A 25,967-nucleotide genomic window follows, 5' to 3' on the forward strand; every position below is an offset into this window, starting at 1 on the left:
CCTAACCAAAAAAGCAGCCATTTGACTAGATGTTCAGGAGTCTTATGGCTTGGGGGTAGAAGCTGTTTAGAAGCCTCTTGGACTTAGACTTGGTGCTCCGGTACCGCTTGCCGTGCAGTAGCAGAGAGAACAGTCTATGACTAGGGTGGCTGTAGTCTTTGATCATTTTTAGGGCCTTCCTCTGACACAGCCTGGTATAGAGGTCCTGGATGGCAGGAAGCTTGGCCCCAGTGACATACTGGGCCGTTCACACTACCCAATGTAGTGGTGAAGGCCATGCTGCCGAAACACGTCGGTTTAAAAAAAACGTTGTTTCTATTGAACATGCCATACTAATAAAGGCATTTAAATGAATTATATGAAGAGTGCCTTGGTCCTCCTTTCTTTTTGATGACCCACTGTAGTGCCTTGCGGTCGGAGGCAGAGCAGTTGCCATACCAGGCAGTGATGCAACCAGTCAGGATGCTCTCGATGGTGCAGCAGTAGAACCTTTTGAGGATCTGAGGACCCATGCCAAATCTTTTCAGTCTCCTGAGGGGGAATAGGTTTTGGCGTGCCCTCTTCACGACTGACATGCTGTGCTTGGACCATGTTAGATTGTTGGTGATGTGGACACCAAGGAACTTGAAGCTCTCACCTTGTTCCACTGCATCCCTTCGATGAGAATGGGGGTGTTATCGGTCCTCTTTTTCCTGTCGTCCACAATCATCTCCTCTGTCTTGATCACTAGTTAGGCTGTCAAAGGCATGCTGCTGGTCAGAAAGTCCCCTTAAAAAAGTATCTGTCCTGGTTGGTCTTTTGGCTGGTCCCACGGCTGCCCTGCTCTACCTCTGCTTCTAAAGACACTTCTGACGACTGCAGATGGCTATCATGATAATAAATCTAGTATTAATAATAATAATTTGGTGGGTGCTTATATTTGTCCTATTTGGAAATGTGTTTTTTTGCATATCCCACGCTCATCACTAGTTACCTCATCCGCAAAGTAATAATTATGGCTAAATCTTAATCCTAACATTAAGCACACTGATAAATGTAATGGGTTTCCATGGCCGAGCAGCCACACATAAGCCTAAGATATCACCATACACAATGCCAAGTGTTGGCTGGAGTGGTGTAAAGCTTGTCGGCATTGGACTCTGGAGCAGTGGAAACACGTTCTCTGGAGTGATGAATCACGCTTCACCATCTGGCAGTCCGACGAACGAATCTTAGTTTGGCGGATGCCAGGAGAACACTACCTGCCCGAATGCATAGTGCCAACTGTAACGTTTGGTGGAGAATGAATAATGGGCTGGGGTTGTTTTTAATGGTTCGGGCTAGGGCTCTTAGTTCCAGTGAAGGGAAATCTTAACGCTACGCCATACAATGACATACTAGACAAGTCTGTGCTTCCAACTTTGTGGCAACAGTTTGGAGAAGGCCCTTTCCTGTTTCAGCATGACAATGCACCTGTGCACAAAGCGAGGTCCATCCATAAATGTTTTGTTGAGATCGGTGTGAAAAAACTTGACTGGCATGCACAGAGCCCTGACCTAAACCACATCGAACTCCTTTTGGATGAATTGAACCGCTGACTGTGAGCCTAATCACCCAACATCAGTGTCTGACCTCACTAATGCTCTTGTGGCTGAATGCAAGCAAATCCCTGCAGCAATGTTCCCAACATCTAGTAGAAAGCCTTCCCAGAAGAGTTGAGGCTGTTATAGCAGTAAAGGGGGGACAAGTGCCTTCGGAAAGTATTCATACCCCTGACTTATTACACATGTTATGTTACAACCTGAATTCAAAATGGATTAAATATATTTGTTTTCTCAGCCATCTACACATAATATCCCATAATGACAAAGTGAAAACATGTGTTTTTAGAAATGTTTGCAAATGTATTGGAAGTGAAGAAATATCAGAAATATCTCATTTACATCAGGATTTAGAATCACCTTTGGCAACGATTACATCTGTGAGTCTTTCTGGGTTCGTCTCTAAGAGCTTTGCACACCGAGATGGTACAATATTTTGCCATTATTATTTTCAAAATTATTCAAGTCTAGGACCGATAAAACGTTAGTGCGCGTCGACATATTCCGAACGTAGCCGCCGTGCGTCGTGACGCATTTTGGCCTCGTTACCGCAGTTTCCCTCCTCGTTGTGCAACGAAAAGCCGCAGTTTCGGAAAAATAACATTTCAATCTATTTCAGTTTAGAGACGTCGACCCAATTTACACCCATATTGTGACTGGATCAAAAGACACATTGTATTGAACATAATCTTATTTACGGTGAGTTTTAACATTGTCCTTCCATCCCTTTTTCAACTGGGTTACATATCAAGCTAGTTAGCACAACATCACAACTAGCTAGCAATGAATTCTTTAACAGCGAACGTTAGCTAGCTATTTTGGTCGGTTAAAGTTGTCAATATATCTAACTATAGTGTTGACTTGAACGACCTAGATACATTTGTTGGATATCAAATATTGTTATCATGTCAGAGAGTTTGCTAACAAGAGCTAGCTAATTAGTGAGCTAGCTAACTGTTAGCCACCGTCAACAGATTTGCGGTTCTGACTCACCAGCGACATTTGCGGATGTTTATAACTAACGTTAGCTAGCAGGTTAAACTGGTCATATCTGGTTTTATCTTGTGCCACGTTGGTGCGATCATTTTCTTTATGTTTTGAGGTGGGCAATTAACTGGCTAAAGACCGTTTTAATATCAGTCTGTAAGTAGTGCGCTAACTAACGACGTCTGCCAGGCCTTGGTTTAGCGTGATGAGAACACATTCTGGCGCCTATCTGGCTTTCAAACGTAATCTTTAGTTAACCAGCGAACGGAGCGGTGAGCGCTATTTGTTAGCGAAATCTAGCTAAAGTAGTTAAACTATTTCTACATGGACTCTTGGTCTATTGCTCTAAAAAATATATATCAATGAACTGAGGGACTGGCAGGTAGTGAATGTGCGGACGGTGGTTAACTAATGTTACAGTAGCTGACTAAGCTAGCTCGCTAACTAGGTTCTCATGACAGGAATTATATTGGAACTAACGTTAGTCCTGTCTTCTAGAACTTCGCACCGCCAGAACGAATTAACTATACACTGCTTCTCTCAACTCCAGTTCTCAACTAACTTTAATTCGTTTTTGTGTTGCTATGTGTGTTATTATAACTGCCATATAGGCCAGGTTAAGATAAAAACCAGTTTAACATTTTACAGGCCAATCGGCTGTCTCATAGAAAACCTTAGCTTCCACTGGAAATCCATTTGTAATGTCAACGTCATTCACGCACTGATATAAAACAGGTACTGTGTTCAGCCAGAGCCATCTACTGCTCTCTTCTTGGCTACTGTAATGCCCATGCCCCAAAATCATACATAGCCAGCTGTATCGAGCTAGATCTGGTAACTTAGAACATTTATGTGATTCTATAATTGTATTCAGTTACTGTCAAGTATGTTTATCAGTTATTTTTGTCTGCTGATATAAGCTGAAGTTTGTCATTTTATGAAATGCTGAGCAGACATATGCAGTCCTGCTAGCAGGAGAAGATGTTCAACAAGTCATTTGGTGCTCCTTTCGGGGGAGGGACCGGAGGATTTGGAACTTCATCCACATTTGGACAACAAAGTAAGTAACAACAGTGTGCGCAAGTGTAATTTTAATGTATCCCTGACAAGTTGAGTACCTTTATGGTTTCCTGCTTGTCTCATCAATGTCTTCACCTCAGCATTCACTCTCAAGTAAAGTTAAATTGTTCCGGATTATAAAAGGGGTGGTGTTGACCCTGTGTTTGCAGACACTGGCTTTGGGGCGACGACAGGTGGCTTCGGGGCCTCAGCATTTGGGGCGACCAACAACACTGGAGGACTCTTTGGTGCGACGCAGAATAAACCAGGTTTGCTACATCTCCCTGATCCTGACTATAACACATGTTAATAACTCAGTACCTGCCTAATCCTGTCGAATATCAGATCTGTTCTTCTAATTAACGTCCTGTAGTACAGGGGCCAAAGCTGATTTCCTGAATACTTTTTTCACTATAATCTGCTGAGGCCCTATAGCAGTATGGTTTCTGCAACTATCTTCTGGGTTTAGGACCAGGCCAGTTCTCCATTGCAGTGGTTTAGGTGGTTAACTCTGCTGACGGTTCAGGGTGACCGTGTTCTTTATTTGAATGAATAGCCACATAAGAAAGGTGTCTGGCATAAGGTCGTTTTGTATAACTTTTGCATAACCTACAGATTACATTATGAAATTTCCCACTGGCATTTTAACCACAAAGCTTCATGGGGATTTCCATGTGTCAATATGATAGCACTGATAAAGTATGACGTTGAACATGTTTAAGACTAGCTTTTGTACTGTGACGTATGCCTGAACAGTGAACCTGCATGATCACACTGCCACCCGCAGTAGACAGAGAGCTGACTATGTGCTCTATACATTTATCTATTATTCAATATACAATGGTGAGTGTTTTTTGTGCCCACCGTGATGCTGCTACTGACATGTGGTGGTTGAATATGTGTGTCTAACCCCACCCTGTAATGCTTTACTCTCTCAAAAGTGGTGACAGCCAATCCTCAACAAATCCACACTGGTGCAGGTAGAGGAGGTAAGCATGGGTTGACGCGCGCGCACACACACGGCCCGCTGTTAAACAGGCGGATGTGCACACACAAAAAGGCTGCGCACCCACAGTCCCTGTTATACTCTTGAAAGGGTTTTCCGTACATGCAAAGTATATACAATATGTAGTATTTGGTTTGGAGCAAAGCCACAGTCTGCATTCTGCTCTTAAAGGGAGTGTGATCATGTAGACAGGTGGCACTGTGTATGGCCCTATTGTCTGTAATATATGTGAGAGTTCGTGGGTTATTTGTGCTGAGTGAGAGGAAAGAAAAAGGTGGGACAAGGGGGATGAAGGCTGCATGTTATTTGAGACAACCTCTCCTTGTGATGAGTGAAATGATTAGGGGCTCCCATAAACTAGTTCAGATGGACCTAAAGGCCCATCTGGCTGGCTTAGTCAGATCATGGATGCACAACTCCAGTTCTAGAGGATCCTCAGTGAACATGAAACCAAACCATTAGCCCGGGTCCTACAAGAATTTGAGTTGAGCACTCCTACAGCTGGCCATAGGGACCTGTGTGTGAGCTGGTTTGAGGTGGTGTGTGTCCCTCCCCAGGTGGCCTGTTTGGTTCCAGTACGTTCAGCCAGCCCGTAACGTCGTCCACCAGTAGCGGCTTTGGGTTTGGCACGGCCAGCGGCACGTCCACTAGCCTGTTCGGCAGCACCAACACGGGCGGCGGTGGAGGACTCTTCTCCCAGCAGAGCAATGCTTTCGGAGCCGCCAAACCAGCCTCCTTTGGCAGTCAGTGTCTATTTTTACTGTCTAGCATTGAGGTTGTTCAAACAGGTTTACCATAGAATTAGTTGTACTATAATGCATTCCCATTCAAAGGAATGTTCCGTGACCAGTGGGACAGTGACCAGTGGAACAGTGGTCATATTGGGTGTACTATGTAGTCCCAGTCGGTATTCACGTATTAATAAGGAATTCTCCTCGACCACACCCACAAATTGGGGGAAACTAACTTTCTTTCCTATTGAGCCTCATTGTAAAAGAGGAAACTTTGTTGTTATTGGTTTGTTATACAGAAATATCAAATGACGAAAAGCTGCTGTCAGTGGTGGAAAAATAACTCAATTGTCATACTTGAGTCAAAGTAAAGATACCTTTTTTAGAAGAATTACTCCAGTAAAAGTGAGGCACTCAGTAAAATACTACTTGAGTAAAAGTATTGGGTTTTAAGTATACTTAAGTATCAAAAGTAAATGGAATTGCTAAAATGTACTTTATCAAAAGTAAAAGTATAAACCATTTAAATTATTTCCTTATTTTGCAAACCAGGCGGCACAATTTTCTTATTGTGGATAGCCAGGGGCATATTCCATCACCAAGACATAATTGACAAATGAAGCATTTGTGTTTAGGGAATCTGCCAGATTAGAGGCAGTAGGGATGATCAGGGATGTTCTCTTGATAAGTATGTGAATTGGGCCATTTTCCTGTCAAAATGTAACGAGTACTTTTGGGTGTCAGGGAAAATGTATGGAATAAAAAGTAAATTTTCTTTAGGAATGTAGTGAAGTAAAAGTTGGCAAAAAATATAATGTCAGAACCCCCAAAAATTACTTTAGTACTTTAAAGTATTTTTTACTTAACCTTAACCTGGAACCCTGTTCTGCTAGCGGAACCCCTCGCCAACAGCCAATGAAATTGCAGGGTGCCAAATACAAATAAACAAATCTCATAAATCTAACTTCTCAAACGTACAAGTATTAGGCACCAATTTAAATATAAAATTCTCCTTGATCCAGCCACAGTGTCTGATTTCAAAAATGCTTTACAGCGAAAGCTTCAGAAATTGTTAGGTCACCGCCAACTCACAGAAAAACTCAGCCATTTTTCCGGCCAAAAAGAGGAGTCATAAAACGCACAAATAGAGAGAAAATTAATCACTAACCTTTGGTCTTCTTCAGATGACACTAATAGAACTTCATGTTACACCATGTTTTGATCGGTAAAGTTCATATTTATATCCAAAAATCTTATTTTACATTGGCGTGTTGCGTTCAGTGGTTCCAAAACATGCAGTGATATTGCAGAGAGCCACATGAATTCACAGAAATACTCATAATAAATGTGGATGAAAATACAACTATTATACATGGAACTTTAGATAAATTTCTCCTTAATGCAACCGCTGTGTCAGATTTTTTTTTTTTTTACGGAAAAAGCATAAACTGAGAACGGCACTCAGAGCCCAAACCAACCAGCCATAAATGGCAGTAAAATATCACTTCCCTTTGATCTTCATGAATTGGAATCGCAGTTTTTCAATAAATGTTGTTTTGTTCAAATGTCCATTTATTTTAATAAATTTTGTTAGCTGGTAAACAAATCAAAAGTCTGGTCCAGTCGGACGAAACGTTCAAAAAGTTATATTACAGGTTGAAGAAACTTGTCAAACTAAGTTTAGAATCAATCTTTAGGGTGTTTTTATCATAAAATGTCAATACTTTTCCAACCGGAGAATTCCATTGTCTGTAGAAAAGCAATGGAAAAAGAGCTACCTCAAGTGAAAGCGCGTGACTGAGAACGAGGCTGTAGGCAGACCCCTTAGTCAAACAGCTCCCATCCGGCTCCCCACATGAGCAGCCTGAAACAACGTTCTGAAGACGGTTGACATCTAGTGGCAGCCTTAGGAAGTGCAAATAACCCATATCCCATATCGATAGGGGTGAGTTCAAAAACGACAAACCTCAGATGTCCCACTTCCTGTTTGGATTTCATCTCAGGTTTTTGCCTGCCATATGAGTTATGTTATACTCACATACATAATTCAAACAGTTTTAGAAACTTCAGTGTTTTCTATCCAATACTGATATTAATATGCATATATTAGCATCTGGGACTGAGTTGGGAGGCAGTTAACTCTGGGCACGCTATTCATTCAAAGGTGAAAATGTTGCCCCCTATCCTAAACAAGTTACGTACTTTACGCCACTGGCTACTGTGTTGTTCAATGTACATGTAGCCAGGGCAAAAATCCAGACCTGTAGTTTGCAATACTCTCACATAGGGAAATGGTGCCTGCAAGAAGATCCCTGTGGCTTCAGGCTATTCGGTGTAGGAGAGTGGAAAATGTGGGGACGCTGTGTTCAAGTAGGCTACACTTATTTCACCTTTATTTAACCAGGTAGGCTAGTTGAGAACAAGTTCTCATTTGCAACTGCGATCTGGCCAAGTTGAAGCATAGCAATTCGACACACAATAACAGTTACACATGGAATAAACAAATTACAATCAATAAGACAGTAGAACAAAAGAAAAAGTCTATGTACATGTGCAGTGATCTGTGAGCTGCTCTGACAGCTGGTGCTTAAAGCTAGTGAGGGAGATATGAGTCTCCAGCTTCAGAGATGTTTGCAGTTCGTTCCATTCATTGGCAGCAGAGAATTGGAAGGAGAGGTGACCAATCGAAGGAATTGGCTTTGGGGGTGACCAGTGAGATATATCTGCTTGAGCTCGTGCTACGGGTGGGTGCCGGTATGGTGACCAGTGAGCTGAGATAAGATAAGGCGTAGCTATATGTGGAAAACATTTCATCACATGTAAGATATTTAACTTGTTTAGTACAGTTCGATTTAACTCCACTCACTACATGTAGCTGTAAAAGCAGTTTGTTGTTGTTTGGGGCAGGCTTCATGTTCCGGTCGGTAGCGAGCTAGCGCTCAATTGGCTGCTAGCATCGTAATGAAAAGGGGCATGAGTGAAGCCCCACTATTTGTTTTTTTTAACACTAGGGACCAGGCACTTTTGAAAAGTAATTTACTAAAACAAGCAGACACAATGAAATTGCGTTTGAAAAAGGGCATGTTTTTGCTGTGAGTCCATTGGGTAACCACAGGTTGTTTTCCCCGCTGGTGGGCAGGGTCGCGACGTTCTATCTAATACCGACTGGGTCTATGGAGTGTCAGCTTAGAATTCTGTGCCTTTCTCAGAGTTCCATACATGCAACAATGGCAAAAAGAACTTGTTTAGAAAATGTATTTTGTGGTGGCACTCCTATGGCCACTCCAGTGCCTTCTATTTAGCCTGTAAAATTGTAGTAGATAGAGGGTTCTGGTCTGTTGTGGTAATTGTGTGACAGCTGGTGTTCAATGAAATACAATGAGATCATGATGTGTAATACCTTACATTTATTTTCTTTGAATATTTGTTTATCTTTTGATTAGATGCATTTGATGTTGTATATTGCTCATATTTCAGATGATTTTTAGATCATTCATGAGGGGCAGGAGTTATCTTGGTCAGCTCACGTGGTCCTACATCATTATCGATGTCTGGCTAGATCGCTAAGATGTTTTTTTTGTCTAGCGTTTGGCACGAGCACGGCCAACACCGGGGGGCTGTTTGGGGCGACCAACTCCAACCCCTTCGGAGGGGCGTCTGCCTCCCTGTTCGGAGCTTCAGGGTTCACCCAGCAAGCCGCTCAGCCAGGCACCACTGTCAAGTTCAACGTGAGTTTGGCCTGACCTAGGCTAGCCCATTACACCTGGGCCAAACTACTGTACTAGGACTCTGTCTAGTGTCATTTATGGAATGTTATTTTTATCGAAAAATGTCTGTACTTAATGCATGTATGTCATGCAACAGCTTTCTCTGCAATGTGTACGAGTAATCAGTTTATCCTGCTACAATACAGTAAAGGGGTTTGTATTCCAATAAATGTCCTCTTCTGTCCTCCTCAGCCTGCAACAGGAAGTGACACCATGGTGAAAGGGGGTGTGACCACGAGCATTAACACCAAGCACCAGTGCATCACGGCCATGAAGGAGTACGAGAACAAGTCCCTGGAGGTGGGTCATTATTATGCAGTTACTTTCAGCTGCCCTCTGTCTTTTAGAATAGTTCAAATGAAATGAAAGGGAAAGAGATGAGGAGAGGAATCCACTTTAAAGTATTGAATCAAAATCGAGTTGAATTTGTCACATGTGCAGAATTCAACAGATGTAGATTTTACTATGAAATGCTTGCTTACAAGCCCTTCGCAACAATGCAGTTTGAAAAATATATATATATATATTTTGTTGATAAAAAGGAATAAAATACACAAGAATTAAGCTATGTACAGGGAGTACCGGTACCAGATCACTGTGCAGGGGTACGAGGTATTTCGGGTAGATATGAACATTAATGCAGGGTAACGTGACTTGGCATCAGGATCGATGATAATAATAGGAGTCAAATATAGAACAGAGTAGCCGCAGCATATGAGTGTAAAAGTGTGTTTTTGTTGTCTGTATGCGTATGTGGTGATTTTTGTTTTTGTCAGTGTAGGGTGTGTTTGGAGCCCGTGCAAGATGGGATCAGTGCAGCCCAGGCCTCACTCACCCTCTCTCCTGTGTGGTGTTTGCTATGTGTAGGAGCTGAGGTTGGAGGACTACCAGGCAGGAAGGAAGGGCCCCACTAACCCCATGGCTGCACCAACGGGGGGTCTCTTTGGGGCTGCGGCCGCAGCCACCCCCAGTACGGGGGCTGCAGGGCTGTTTGGCTCCTCGGCCACCAACACAGGCTTTTCCTTCGGCCAGGCCAAAACCAACTTCGGCACCAGTAAGTCACATAGGCCCATAGACAGAGCTCAATAGAAAATATAAATACAAATGTATTATATATTAGTTTTAACTCCCTGTCCCCAGGTACTGGTGGGTTTGGTACAGCCACAGGCAGTCTGTTTGGCCAGCAGCAACAGCCCCAGCAAGCCCAGCAGGCAGCCAGCCTGTTCAAGCCCTTCGGTCAAGCCACAACCACACCCAACACAGGATTCTCCTTCGGCAACACCAGCACCATGGGCCAGCCCCAACAAACCAGCACCATGGTGAGAGCTCACACGTACATGTTAATACACTCAGACGCCTAACATTAGCTCTGTCTGTGTTGTTGTACCGTTCCACTAGAGTAACTCTCTCTCCATCCCAGGGGGGTCTGTTTGGGAGCACCGCGGCGTCTCAGGCAGGGGGGTTGTTTGGAAACACAGCTCAGACCACACCAGCCACTGGCTTTGGGACAGGCACCGGTCTCTTCGGACAAACCAACACCGCCTTCGGGAACGTCGGCACACAGGTATTAATCGACTCGACTGCGCAGGCTTTTACATAGTTGTTTGGTGGTGGGATGGGTGTGTATTAATCCGCGCTCTGTCCCTAGCAGAGCTTATTTGGTAATAAGACGGCAGGGTTTGGCGCCACCACCACCAGCGCCTCATCGTTTGGCACAGGCACCGGCCTCTTTGGTAACAAATCCGCCCTCACCCTCGGAACAGGCACCAACCCATCTAACTTTGGTTAGTTGATCATCTGCCCTTATTGGAGTGCACCTGTGTGATAAAGGCTAGTACTTGCAAATAAATCGTCTATCGATAATCATATTGGCTATTTAAGTGATCGTGTTTTCTCTGTGTTGTGTGAAGGTTTTGGACCCACTGCTGCTGGCGGAAGCCTCTTTGGGAACAAGACTGCAGCAGGAGGACTGGGGACTGGACTGGGAGCCGGCTTTGGAGCAGGTATGAACAGGAAGAGCGCCATAGGTCTGGGATACAATAATAAAGAAACCAAAAATACTTGAAATATCCATTATGTAAAGAAAAGCAAAAACAAACACCTGTCCGTTTGGGTGTTTACCGGGGTCTGTATTGTCGGTCATTAGTAGTCCCCTGTGGATGTTTCTCTTAAGTGTGTTCTGTGTTTGTTAGCGGTGGGCACTGGGCAGATGTCTCTGTTTGGGAATAACAAGACACTGGGTTCCACTCTGGGAACAATAGGAGCGTTTGGACCGCAGGGATTCAGCACAGGAACCAGCACTCTGGGCTTCGGAGCACAACAACAACCTGTTGGTAAATACCACTTCCATCTACCACCTTTATCTCCTCTGCCCAGTCTCAAGCTGATTGTGAAAGCACATTCTCTAGCACTTTCCTTTAGTACCTAGTCGTATTACTCTTTCAGTGTACTGAAGAAACTGGCTGGATAACATTACACTGTGGTGGAAACTTCCAGTAGCCCTTGAAGGCTAGGTGAAGCTATAATTGTCTCTCTCTCTCCTCCCAGCGCTGACGGACCCTAACGCGGCGGCGGCCCAGCAGGCAGTGCTGCAGCAGCAGATCAATGCTCTGGCCTACTCCCCCTTTGGTGACTCCCCCCTCTTCAGAAACCCCCTCTCTGACCCCAAAAAGAAGGAGGAGCGTCTAAAGCCCACCAATCCGGCGGCCCAGAAGGCGTTGACCACGCCCACTCACTACAAGCTGACACCGCGGCCTGCGACACGTGTGCGGCCCAAAGCTCTTACATCTTCGGGCTCCTCCAAGTCTCAGCTGTTTGACGGGCTGGATGATGACGAGCCTTCTCTCACCAATGGAGCCTTCATGCCCAGGTAGGTGGCCGTCTGGAAATTTGCTTGTAGCTAGTTGACATGTTTCTGTTTCAACTGATTTACCAAATTTTTTTATTTGTATTTTTATTTTTCCTGTTATGTTTTTCTTAGCGAATACTAAAACTTGGTTTTCGGGTAGCTTTTTTGCTATTTGCTTCTGTCTGTATTCTGACAGTGATGTTGGTATATGGTATCTGATCTGTGTGTTTCTCTGTGGTGTTGTAAACCAGGAAGAGCATCAAGAAGCTGGTGCTGAAGAACCTGAATGGCAGCAGCCTGTACAGCAGCCCAATCAACAGAGACACAGATGACCTGGCATCTCCACCGGAGTACCCCCTCAACGGACTCAGGTCAGTCACGCGCCCACACACACCGTCAGTGATATTGATCTGTGTGATGTTTGTTGCTGAACCATGTCTCCCCCACCCCACCTACAGTGCCAGTGTGGACGAGGATGATTATGTGAGGGAGGTGGTGGAGGGAGGGGCTGAGGATGACCTGGAGATCAACAAGTTCTACACGAAGCCCAGCCTGCAGGACACCATCTCAGAGCTCAATGCCCATAGGGTGGGGGCCAGGGGCAGGAATGGCCTGGAGGTGAGCTGATAGAACAGAGTAGACAGATGATGAATATGGTTGTCTCAAGTGACACCCTATTCCCATTAAGGGCACTTCCTTTGGCCATGATTCTCATATAGTGCTCTACTTTTGAGGTTTGACATGAGTGTTCTGATTCCAGGTGAGCAGCGAGGACATATCGCTGGGAGAGGACTCCATACAGGAGGAGCGAGAAGAGGAGGTGCAGGAGGTTCCCCCACACCCTGCAGGTATCGTTCTGTGCCGTGTGGGCTACTATACCATCCCCGCCATGGACGAGCTGGCCAAGATGGTGGACGAGAACGGCGTGTGTGTTGTGGAGAACTTCACAGTGGGCAGAAAAGGTAAATGATTCTCTTGATTGGTCGGGTGGAAACAGCTCTGGGGAAATAATTAGTCCGTAGCTCACTGCTCTGCTCTCTGATTGGGTCTCAGGTTACGGCTCAGTGTTTTTCCATGGCGAGGTGAATGTGACTGGGCTGAACCTGGATGAGATTGTTCACTTCAGACGCAAAGAGGTTATCGTCTACCCCGACGACAAGAACAAGCCTGCTGAGGGGGAGGGGCTCAACAGGTCAGTGACAGGGAAACTTACTACCCTTCACACTGGGGAAAATGTCGTTATCAGTTTCCTTGTAATTTCATCACAGAAGTCATAAACTGATTCAACATATTCTGATAGTGATCACAGCTGAGACGTAACTCAAATTGATGTTCTCTTTCTCATCCTTTACCTCTCACCTCTTTACTACACAATGTTATTTTATACCTCTTTCTCCCTCTCCTCCTTTCCCTCAATCCTCTCCTCTGCCAGGCGAGCGGAGGTGACTCTGGATGGGGTGTGGCCTAATGATAAGACCACTTGTACTCAGATAAAGAACCCTGAGCGTCTGTCTGAGATGAACTACGAGGGCCGTCTGGAGAACGCCTCACGCAAACAGGGCGCCCGCTTCCTTGAGTACCGCCCCGAGACCGGCTCCTGGGTGTTTGAAGTAAGCATGCCTAGACACATACGAAAGGTGTCTCCATATCTCCCTTCCAATGTCTGTAACTCATCTCTCTCTGTGTCTGCAGGTGGCCCACTTCTCTAAGTATGGCCTGCAGGACTCTGATGAGGATGAGGAAGTGCCTCTCAAAGTGGACCCCAAGAAGCTGAAGACGGCCACAACACTTCCCCCGGGGCTGCAGCAGCCTCCTCCCTCCCAGCAGCAGGTGGCGCCACAGGCTCAGGTAGACGGAGCAGCACAGCGCGCCCACCCACATTGACAGTCACACCCACTGCTCTCTACATCACCTGGAAGGCCTTAGTCAATATACAACCTAAATATACATGATCTGAATTGAAGCCATTTCCTTTCCACTACCATTACAGCCACATGCAGTGTGTGGGGGTTCTCTGCCTAGATCTCAGCTGTTTCACCACTTCTATAATGGGTTGTATTCAATGGGTTTCTATGGAAAGGTTTTAAGTTTGGTAGTCCTTGATGCAGATGGTCTTGGTGATCTCTGCACCCCAAATAAGGCTGCTAAACATTGATCTGACATCAGTTGGATGGGCTGTTGAGTACAGTGACTGATCAGATAGGACACCCCACATTATCTGTTTATCAGTGGAGGTGTGGGGAAGGCTGGGTTCTCCTCTCCCAGGTTCAGCTGTAACTGAGGTGGTGGAGGCCACAACCCACCCACAGACAGGTGGGCAGGGTAGTTTGTCAAAAGTCTGTCAGTCCTGGTTAGTGGTTATGTTCTGCCCCTCACAACTGATTCAGGAACATCAACTTCATCTGTGCTCTAAATATAAATGGTCCTTAGCTAAACATCACCCTGGATCAATAGCTATGGCATGAAGTCATCTGTGGATTGAAAATAAGGTGTTTTAAAGGGATACTTCTGGAATTTTTGTCTGCATGCAAAGACATAAATTGTATCCAGTAGTTTACCTGAATTTGGAGACGTAGATAAAGGGCCTCATTGCCAAAATCCCGAAGTATCCCTTTAAAGGCTGTGTTAAATCGTTTTTTTTAGATCAGAGAATCTAACTGGCAATCTGCAGTTCGAACAATAACAAAGCGCTACCCTGCCACTGATTTGGTAAACAGCTAAGGGATGGGGTGGGAAAAATTAACCACTCCCAGACACATGGGCAGTGTTATGGATACAGGGACTGACCATCCATGATATTGAAATTGTAGTTTTAACCATGTTTTGAGGCTATACAGTTTGTTTAAATTTACATTGTAAAATGTACATTGTTCAAACAAAGGAGTAACACAAGCTTATATTTTGGATGGTGATGGTGTATGACAACTATGCTCATGAGGCATCTTATTTTTTTCGAGAATCAATGTGTTCCAACTGCAGATTTCCCCTTTTTAAGGAAATGTTTGAAGTGAAGTCTTAACTCAGAAATAGAGTGAGTTTGTTTAAGGTTTTAAGATTTCTTAATTTAAATCTGTATTATATTGTAAAATGTTTGTATTTTGCCAACTGTTCCTTCCATTGTTATGTTTTAAAATCCAATATAATTTGCCCATGTGTAGTAGTGATTATGGTAACTTCAGAAAACCTCACATTATCATGGTTGTATCTCATAAAAATCTACACAATGTATTTTTGATGATTTGTTATGAATATTAGTTTATCTCTTTGAAATGAGCTTTGAGATGATGACCAAATATATGAGTGATGTGTGATAACCTGCCAGTCCTGCAGAATATATTCAGGGCTAGGTATTTTTTCTGGTTGAGGGTTTAAGAAACTACATCTACTCTTGGGGTAATATTGAGTCAAGCTATTCATTATTTTATTATGTAAAACATGCTCCTATATACATCTGTGATATCTTGTCTTTTATCTGATAAAGCTAAGAAATAAACGGATTAAAGATCACACTTTGCTGGTCTGTCTGACTTGTGCTGACCATTTTCATTTATTTACACTAAACTGATGTTGTCTGTGTGTCTCTCTCTTCTTGGTGTGTGTCACCTTACTATGTGTGTTCGGTTGCACTTTCCCTGCTGTGTGTGTATCCTGTGTCCATTCGCTCTGTGTCCAGTCCACGGCTGTGCTGGAGCTGCTGAGCCGCATGTCTGAGGTGGACAGTGACATGGCTGACATTACCCAGGATGCCCCAGGGGAGAGCATGTTGGAGGTTGGGGAGAGTGGCGTGGGGGAGGATAAGGGCAGTCGGCTGGGCACTGTGACTCCCACAGAACACAACCCTGTCTCTGCATCCAGTCAGATTGCCTCCTCGATGGGAATCAACCCTCACACTCTCCAGGTAAAATACTACTGTACACCCTCACATTCTACCTTTTTGTTGAGGCAAATGGAGCCCTCAATCACATCATGAAGACTATGTGTTTGTGATGTGTGTTTCTCTGCTCTCAGATCATGAAGGCATCTCTTTTTGCTGAGGATGATGATGGTGACATGTTCCTTGAGCAGGGAGGGATGAAGAGCTCTCTAGACAGGGCCTCTCCTCGCATCCTCCTGCCTGGCACTCAGGGCAGGCCCTCCAGTAAGTGTGACACACAGCCCTAACATTGATTTCTACCCTCACACAGTCACCCATCCTTCACTGAGACCCTAACATGTCTTAAATGCTATTATAAACTGGCTCGTTTGAGCCCTGAATGCTGATTGGCTGAATGCTGTGGTATATCAGACCGTATACCACGGGTATGATAAAACATTTAATGCGTCGTGCCTAAGACCAACCCTTAGCCGTGGTATATTAGCCATATACCACAAACCCCCAAGGTACCTTATTGATACTATAAATGCTCATCGATCTCTCTCTCTCTCTCCCTCTCTCTCTCTCTCCAGTCGGTGGTCTCTTGCAGACTCGTTTCAGCGGGGCAGGTCTCTTCCCTCAGCTCCCTGACGTGCCCTTTGGAGGGGGCCTTCCCGGGAGGCTGTCCCTGTCTCGGCCGTCCGCGGTGGTTCCTGAGCCCTCGCGGCTCTCCCCCTGGCCCTCGCTGGGGCCCTCTTTCCTGCTGCCAGCCCCAGCGGCAGAGGCCACTGTACGGACGGTGGGGGCTCGACGCCTGGGGGGCCCTGTGGCCCCAGAGAACTCAGTCACACTGGGGAAGGTAATGATGACTATACTACTAGTATTTAATTAGTATTTTTCAGGTGTCTTTCTAGACACTTCATCCTACATCATGATACATTTATGATAGTTAAGAGTTTAAATATGTGACAGTACAGTAGACTGAACACACAGGGATACATAGGGTACAGAGGTTCATGGAGAGAACATGGACATTTGTTGGATAATTTCAATGAATCCACTGTGGTTTTCGTATGTGTGAACATAGCTGTACAGTACGGGCAGTTTTAAATCATCTAGACAACGTAATCAACACATTCCCTCCACCCAGGGCCGTCTGCTGATGGATGCAGCTCTTTTCACGGGCCGGTCTTTCCGGGTTGGCTGGGGTCCAGGCTGGACTCTGGTCCACTGTGGAGACAGGCTGAGTGGGGCTGGGGACAAGGAGCAGGACCAGGGAGACTCAGGAGCTGGAGGTTTTGGATTTTTGCCTAAACATGCCAAGAGCAAACGGTGAGTAACAGACAAACACCAGACCACTCATTTACACAATGCTGTAAGAGTGACAGAATGGGATCCAGACTTACTGTATCAGAGCAGTGGTTATGGGTGGTAGAAACTGAACCCTAAACTCCCCTCTTTCCCCTCCCCATACAGACTCTCAGACAGTCCGTTCAAGGTGGTGATCGAGCAGGTGGTTGGTCTGGAGCCGCGGGACAGTGAGGAGAGCCAGGCGGTGTACCAGCGGCCCCTTGAGATTGGCCTGAAGCACAGCACCATCAGTACAGAGGGGGCCTGCCCCTTCATCCAGCCCCAGAGTGGGGTGGCCGCCTTGCACGAGTACGTGGAGTGGATCACTGACCTCAGCCAGGAGGCTGGTGCCGGAGACGGTAAGCGACGCAACACTCTCATACACACACACACACACATGGTAGATGGCTCGCTCTTTATTGGTCCAATTCCAAAACTTCCCTATGATTCTAACATCACCTCTGCTACCTCTGTTTTAATTCTCTCTCCCATTGCGGTCTCAATGAGTTCAGATAGAATAGCATAAAGTCCTATCTCTCTCTCCCTGTAGGGGTCCTGGCTCACTGGGCTCTGGTGTGGACTCTGTGTGAGGCCCTGTGGGGTCGGCTGGGTACGACAGAGCCAGAGCCTGGTACCAGCGGCTACCTGCAGCAGCTGGAGAGGAGGAGGAGCTTCTCAGCCTGGCTGTCCCACAGCGCCACCCAGAGGATCGAGCAGGAGGTGGGCCTGAGCCATGGGGGAGGACATGTGGAGGCCATCTTCAGCTACCTCACTGGACACCGCATCAGTGACGCCTGCAGGCTGGCTCAGAAGAGTGGTAAGGAGAGGGGGGATTGGAGGGGTGAGAGGTGGGGGAGATTGGCGCTTGAGGGGATTGGTAAGAGGGGAAGGGGAACAGAGATCAGGAAGAAAGGGGATGGGTGGATGAGGGGTGGGAAGGTAAAGCCTGCTGCAGACCTGGGGCCTCATTTAGAAATGTTGCCTACACACAGAATATGCCCCAAACTGGCGTTATGTTAGCCTCCCGCACACTGTACACTGTTTCTAGTGGTTTCACAATCTATTTATTTTCTTTGCATTCCAAAATAATTTGAAATCTATTTCAGATTTATTTCATTCCCATGATCATTACAGAATAAATTCTGCAGCTTTTTGGACTGTGATGGTTTCATACTTGTTGGATGCCTATAGGCTATTTCGCAAGTTAGGTTGAAGAGCAGTTTAACGGTAGAACAGACAGTTCACCTTTTCCAATGACATTTGTAGGCTACGTCTGAATTCTGTAATGTCAAATTTCTCCAGTAAACAACACATATCATAGTTCATATTCCTGAAGAAGCCATACAGCAAATGACCATGAACATCTCTTGTTTAATTGGCCTATTAGATAGGCTATTATAATTTCAAGTTTTTGCTTTATGCATCCTAAAAGGAGTGTGGTTTATAACATACATATGAACAGACAGTTGATCTTTTGCATTGAAGTGTGTAGACGATCACTGTAAGTGGGCCTACTCCTCTTTTAATAAATATATATTTTTAAATCGTTACTCAGAATTTGTGAGCAGTGCTGAATGTTTAGGTTTGGGAGAAAGTAAATACAAAACATTGTATTTACTTCCGTTTACATGTCCGCAACAATTTGCAGTTTTTGTGTATCAGCAAATGTCAGACACAGCAAATGTTAATGGGGGGGGAGACTCTGCCAATGCCTCAAGACATTTGATCATGTTTGCCATTGATATTTCCTTTATATACACTGCTCAAAAAAATAAAGGGAACACTTAAACAACACAATGTAACTCCAAGTCAATCACACTTCTGTGAAATCAAACTGTCCACTTAGGAAGCAACACTGATTGACAATAAGTTTCACATGCTGTTGTGCAAATGGAATAGACAACAGGTGGAAATTATAGGCAATTAGCAAGACACCCCCAACAAAGGAGTGGTTCTGCAGGTAGTGACCACAGACCACTTCTCAGTTCCTATGCTTCCTGGCTGATGTTTTTGTCACTTTTGAATGCTGGCGGTGCTTTCACTCTAGTGGTAGCATGAGATGGAGTCTACAACCCACACAAGTGGCTCAGGTAGTGCAGCTCATCCAGGATGGCACATCAATGCGATCTGTGGCAAGAATGTTTGCTGTGTCTGTCAGTGTAGTGTCCAGAGCATGGAGACGCTACCAGGAGACAGGCCAGTACATCAGGAGACGTGGAGGAGGCCGTAGGAGGGCAACAACCCAGCAGCAGGACCGCTACCTCCGCCTTTGTGCAGGAGGAGCACTGCCAGAGCCCTGCAAAATGACCTCCAGCAGGCCACAAATGTGCATGTGTCTGCTCAAACGGTCAGAAATACTCCATGAGGGCCCGACGTCCACAGGTGTGCTTACAGCCCAACACCGTGCAGGACTTTTGGCATTTGCCAGAGAACACCAAGATTGGCAAATTCTCCACTGGCGCCCTGTGCTCTTCAGATGAAAGCAGGTTCACACTGAGCACATGTGACAGTCTGGAGATGCCATGGAGAACGTTCTGCTGCCTGCAACATCCTCCAGCATGAGCGGTTTGGCGGTGGATCAGTCATGGTGTGGGGTGGCATTTCTTTGGGGGGCCGCACAGCCCTCCATGTGCTCGCCAGAGGTAGCATGACTGCCATTAGGTTCCGAGATGAGATCCTCAGACCCCTTGTGAGACCATATGCTGGTGCGGTTGGCCCTGGTTCCTCCTAATGCAAGACAATGCTAGACCTCATGTGGCTGGAGTGTCAGCAGTTCCTGCAAGAGGAAGGCATTGATGCTATGGACTGGCCCACCCGTTCCCCAGTCCTGAATCGAATTGAGCACATCTGGGACATCATGTCTCGCTCCACCCACCAACGTTGCACCACAGACTGTCCAGAAGTTGGCTGATGCTTTAGCCCAGGTCTGGGAGGAGATCCCTCAGGAGACCATCCGCCACCTCATCAGGAGCATGCCCAGGTGTTGTAAAGAGGTTATGCAGGCATGTGGAGGCCACACATACTACCGAGCCTCATTCTGACTTGTTTTGAGGACATTACATCAAAGTTGGATCAGCCTGTAGTGTTGTTTTCCACTTTAATTTTGAGTGTGACTCCAAATCCAGACCTCCATGGGCTGATAAATTTGATTTCCATTGATAATTTTTGTGATTGTTGTCAGCACACTTCAACTATCTAAAGAAAAACGTATTTAATAAGAATATTTCATTCATTCAGATTTAGGATGTGTTACTTTAGTGTTCCCTTTATTTTTTTGAGCAGTGTATATTTACTGTCTTGACCTAATTCCAGTACTTCCAAAGTATACAGCAAATATGGGTGTTGTCTTTACCATAAAAGGTGAATGATGGGCATTATTCAAGCGCAGTTATAATGCTCGTTCAAACATGCACAGTTTTAAAACTGATCTGATTTATAACTGGAAACATGTGTATGGATGACGTGCTCTGACTTCAAAAATCTCAATTATTTTGTGAGTGTGCATTCTCTTTTCAGAAATGGCACACGCAGATTTTTAGTGTGACATTTACGCAGCGGCTATAATAAATAAGGCCCCAGGGGCATCTCACATGAGTTGGGCCAGGCTGTAGGATCTCATTAAGATGTCTTTAACCTGTGTGTGTGTAGGGGACCACCGCCTCTCCCTGCTGCTGTCCCAGGCGGTGGGCTCTCAGTACGGCCGGGAGCTGCTGGCGCTGCAGCTTGGAGATTGGAACAGAATGCAGACAGACTCATTTCTGCAGGAGGAGAGGCTACGCATCTTCGCCCTGCTCGCCGGGAAACCTGTAAGTAACCGCGTGTGCGCATGCAGCTGTTGCCGTTGTGTTCAGACCACCATTAACTGGGTTATCCTTTGCTATGTTTATGTGTGTAGGTTTTGCAATCCACATATTTGTTGTAATATACAGTACCAGTCAAAGGTTTGGACACCTACTCATTCAAGGGTTTTTCTTTATTTCTACTATTTCCTACATTGTATAATAATAGTGAAGACATCACAACTATGAAATCATGTAGTAACCAAAAAAGTGTTAAATAAATCAAAATATATTTGAGATTCTTCAAATAGCCACACTTTGCCTTGATGACAGCTTTATACACTCTTGGCATTTTATCTACCATCTTCACCTGGAATTCTTGTCTAACAGTCTTGAAGGAGTTCCCACATATGCTGAACACTTGCTGGCTGCTTCTCCTTCACTCTGCGGTCTAACTCATCCCACACCATTTCAATTGGGTTGAGGTCGGGTGATTGGAGGCCAGGTCATCTGATGCAGCACTCATCACTCTCCTTCTTGGTCAAATAGCCCTTACACAGCCTGGAGGTGTGTTGGGTCATTGTCCTGTTGAAAAACAAATGACAATCCCACTAAGCACAAACCAGATGGGATGGCATATCGCTGCAGAATGCTCTGGTAGCCATGCTGGTTAAGTGTGCCTTGAATTTTAAATAAATCAGTGTCACCAGTGACACACCCCTCATGAAGCTGGTTGAGAGAATGCCAGGAGTGTGCAAAGCTGTCATCAAGGCCACGGGTGGCTACGTTGAAGAATCTCAAATATAAAATATATATTTGGTTACTACATGATTCTATATATATTATTTCATAGTTTTGATATCTTTGCTATTAATTTACAATGTAGGTAATAGTAAAAAATCAAAACCCTTGAGTGATTAGGTGTCTAAATGTTTGACTAGTACTGTACATTAGTACTAAATGTTTTCTGAGCTGTATGTACTTGTCTCTCTAGGTGTGGCAGTCTACAGACTGTGTGGTGAACGTGTGTTCAGAGCTGGACTGGAAGCGTTGCGTGGCGGTTCACCTGTGGTACATGCTTCCTCCCACCGCCTCCATCGCTGACGCCCTGGCCAAGTACGAAGCAGCCTTCCAGGGCTCTGCAGAGGGTCAGAAGTACGCCTGCGCCCCCCTGCCCCCCTACCTTGACCAATCATTCCCGCTGGACATGGAGGAAGAAGAGTCTAAACGGCCACTCTACGACATCTGTTTCCACCTGCTCAAACTATACAGCGACAGGTACTACATTTCCCACAACACACTGCATAGGTTTCTCAAAATAGATTAGAATGAATACTACATTTCTATTCTCAAGCAGATTTAACAGAATAAAAGTGAAGTACCACGAGTGGGGTTTAAATGATAAGTGACACCTCTCCCTCCCAGACACTATAGCCTGCAGGAGTTGTTGGACCCGCTGACGGTGACGTGGGAGCGTCTGGACTACCGTCTGAGCTGGCACCTGTGGTCGGTCCTGCAGGCGCTGCACTACACACACCTGAGCCCCGCCCGACAGGGCCTCATACACACCAGCTACGCTGCCCAGCTGGAGAGCGCTGGCCTCTGGGACATGGCCATCTATGTACTGCTGCACATATCTGAGGACATGTACGTACTGCAACATACACACAGGAAGAGACTTCACACTCAACTTTAACATGAATCATGACGAAGTTTATATTGAGTAGTCACAGAATGATTTTAGGGTCAGTGCCCTCAGCAGATGCCCATGTTGGACCGATAGGCTGAACACGGTTTATCATAATCTCACACAAGTGCTACTGTGACCAGCTGGGTTCCAATTCCAACTGTGAATTGTCTGTAATGTGTTATCTCTGTGCTCGGGAGCTAACGGATTTAATAATCTCAGGCAAGCTTACACATTACGTGAGCAAGCCCTGTTGGGATACTTATAACATGGAAAGTTGTATTAAGTTAAACCTGCTAATATGTCCTCCTCTCCAGGCTCCGTGAGCGTGCGGTGAGGGAGATGCTCCAACTGCACTGCCCTTTGCTGGAGACTGAGGAGTCGGCCCAGAAAGAGCGCTTCCTCACAGAAAGACTACTGATCCCAGAACAGTGGCTCCACCTGGCCAAAGCTACTAGAGCCAGAAGAGAGACAGACAGACACAGAGAGGCCCTGCACCTGTACAGAGCAGGCCACTGGAACCTCTGCCACAGGCTGGTCATACAACACCTAGCCTCAGGTGTGTATACGCATGCACACACGCATGCATACACACACACACACACCTCTAACCCTGTTCAACCTGTATGCGTTTCCCCTGTAGATTGTATCATTAATGATAACCATGAGTACCTGTTGGAGTTCTTGGAGGGGCTGGCTGTTCCAGAGCGCTGTGCTGTGATCCAGGACTGGGACACGGCAGGCAGAGTCTACCTGGACTACATCAGAGTCATACAGACCTTACACGCCATACAGCAGGTACGTCTGTCTGGCGTTATGTTGACTCCATTACAGTTGATTATGTTAGCCAATTAGCCATGCTGCTGATCTTCTGATTATCTATCTGTCAGTCTTAGTCATATATGATGGACAATGGTGGCTATGATCTGGAACACATTGAGGCTGTATGGTTTTTTTTTAAATGGAAGGATGTGTGTTTGTGGGTGGGAGGGTGCGTGTGTTGGCGCTGCATGGATAGAAAGTGCTGGAATGCTTCATATTGATGCGTGATGTTTGTATGTAATGGGCCTCTGTCGTTCTCGGTCTCACTCTCTCCGTGTGTGTTCAGATGGATAGTGCTGGTTATAAGCTGGAACGTCTACACACCGAGGTGACATCACTCTGCAGCAGGATAGAGCTCCTCCCCTGCTCCACCGCCAAGGACCGCCTCGCCCAATCAGGTGAGATGGAGCTATCTGCTCCAATCGGAGGGTAGCTGATCTTTCCTAGGACAGATCTATATACGTAACGTTAATTTTAATGTTCTGCGTTGTCCTGTCTGCCCTAGCCCAGTTTCTAGACATGAATGAAACTCTGGTCTTCTAACATATACCTTACGAGTTATTTGTCAGCCTGCACCTGTTTGTCACTTTTCCCATGTCCGAGCCTATAACTGCTATCAGTAGACAGTTCTGATTAGGAAGTAATTGTTTGCGGTTCCCAAGAATGAATTCAATACAAATCAAAACCAAACATGGATTCCATGTTGTGTTCTAGCTTTGTGTACACACCTGTCTGTCCTAGCTAATCAGCTTCGTAATATGGGCACCATGCTGCCACAGACAGGAAGTAAAATGGAGCGTGTGGGTGCAGACATTGACATCGACATTCTTTACAGGGCACCGCTCAGCGGCGCAAACACATTATTTATCCGAGCAGTCCACCAATCACGGATATACCCTCTAATGGGAAAAGTGTCGGTAAATAAGTTGAATGTGGGCTACTGCTAGACTGAGATACAATCTCGGTCTAGAGAAGCCCCTCCCTCTCTCCCACCAGAAGCTGACCTAAACTTCTCCTCTCTCCTGTCTCCAGAGATGGCCAAGCGCGTGGCTAACATCCTGCGTGTGGTGTTGAGTCTGCAGCAGGGTGGTGAGGGTGGCGAGATCCCCTTGTCCCAGCTAGCGCCCCACATCGGCCGTCTGCCCATGCCTGAGGACTATGCCCTCGAGGAGCTCCGCAGCCTCACCCAATCATACCTGAGACAGCTCATTGTCAGCTAATGATTCCCCCGAACCTTCAGCCCCCCCGCCCAATAGGAACTGAGGTAGTTTGTTGGGAGCCAATGAGAACAGTGGGGGTAGGAGGGGACTACCTGGCACTGTTTAGTAGGACTACTGGGGTTGATTGAGATGGGAGGGGAAGTTTGGTTGAGAAGGCAGCGATGGACTTGCAGTGTATCCCATGCTCCTTTGGAGCTTTGGTTTCTCCTGAAGAAAATGGCACAAGATAATTGGATGAAGCATTCCTCCGTGTGTGTGTGTGGGTGTGTGTGTGTGTGTTTGGAAATGAATGACTTGCAAGTTGTTTTCTTTCATTATGTTTTTGTATAGCTTTCTTGTACTTAGGAGGCCTGAGATGTGTGTATGATGTGCATTTAAATATTAAACTGCTGAACCATCCTAATAAGAGCTCTCTTCTCCCAACCTTTGACCCTGTTTAAAGGGACACTCATTCACTGGCTGGTGTTAACGCTGTCATCCTGCAATTCATATTTCCAGTATAAATACTATATGCAAACTACGTGTTTGTTTGACAGCTACATCCCCATGGAAACGGAAAGTTTAATTTAGTAAAGATTGTTTACCAGGATTTTGTTAGTGAGCGGAATCTCACTCACCTGATGAACTCTATCTAACTTAAAATGGAGACTCATTTTAGTGATGTAATCTTGTACAAACAGCCTGCTTGAAGTGAACAACTTGTTTTTGCGTACCAAAAGAGAATGTAAAATGAGATTGGATAAACTTCTATTTTTGTATTTTATTTTTGGGGGCTGAAAACCAGTGTGAGTCTATTGGAATGGAGATAGAGAATGGAATCTAACCATCTCAAATATATGGTTTCCTATTTCTATTGTATGGGGGACTACCAGAGCTATGTTTGTTCCTTGGTGTTGCTCGGTTTTTTCTTGTAATCAGCCAGAAAGGACAGTTTCTCTGTGGTTCTTGCAAGGAGTTTGATTAAAAATATCATATTTCAAATATAATTTACAATTCCTTGGGGTCCTTGGTCTCACCTTCACTCACACACCCTCCATTTTTCTCAACCTCCATTCCCCCTTACCCCTGGTTTTTCTGTTTTTTGATGTGTGAAACTGATGTATGTAGTTATTGTTTGGTGTGTGTGTGTTGCAGCAGTATGTTTGGCGGGAGACCGCTCCCCGCGCGCACAGTGCCTTTCACGAGGAGGGTCTCCTTCTGTTACCACCGTTACTGTGCATGATTGTGATGACGGTGATAACGTTTTTATTAAAGTCTGAATAAAATGTTTGTCCTGAA

At 45.5% G+C, this 25,967-nt stretch overlaps 1 protein-coding gene across 6 annotated transcripts; it reads left to right on the forward strand.

Moving 5' to 3' along the window:
* Positions 1-2,096: 2,096 nt before the first annotated feature.
* On the forward strand, positions 2,097-25,967 carry LOC123998741 (nuclear pore complex protein Nup98-Nup96-like). Of its 6 annotated transcripts, none has more exons than XM_046303854.1 (33): positions 2,097-2,279; positions 3,521-3,627; positions 3,797-3,895; positions 4,568-4,615; positions 5,190-5,375; positions 8,949-9,091; positions 9,323-9,430; positions 9,998-10,184; positions 10,271-10,449; positions 10,551-10,694; positions 10,779-10,914; positions 11,041-11,133; positions 11,323-11,463; positions 11,678-11,999; positions 12,230-12,349; positions 12,437-12,596; positions 12,739-12,940; positions 13,032-13,170; positions 13,411-13,588; positions 13,671-13,826; positions 15,652-15,876; positions 15,987-16,116; positions 16,425-16,690; positions 16,982-17,163; positions 17,308-17,540; positions 17,732-17,998; positions 20,830-20,987; positions 21,955-22,238; positions 22,386-22,607; positions 22,965-23,206; positions 23,291-23,445; positions 23,756-23,867; positions 24,502-25,967. In XM_046303854.1, exons 2-33 carry the CDS (start codon positions 3,549-3,551, stop codon positions 24,687-24,689), a joined length of 5,484 nt encoding a protein of 1,827 aa, XP_046159810.1. In that variant the 5' UTR covers positions 2,097-2,279; positions 3,521-3,548; the 3' UTR covers positions 24,690-25,967. The 6 variants fall into 6 exon arrangements, with proteins under 6 accessions (XP_046159810.1, XP_046159815.1, XP_046159812.1 ...); XM_046303859.1 differs by having other exon boundaries at positions 11,392-11,463; XM_046303856.1 differs by having other exon boundaries at positions 10,782-10,914.

This window comes from Oncorhynchus gorbuscha, linkage group LG16 (assembly GCF_021184085.1).
Source record: "Oncorhynchus gorbuscha isolate QuinsamMale2020 ecotype Even-year linkage group LG16, OgorEven_v1.0, whole genome shotgun sequence".
NCBI lineage: Eukaryota > Metazoa > Chordata > Actinopteri > Salmoniformes > Salmonidae > Oncorhynchus > Oncorhynchus gorbuscha.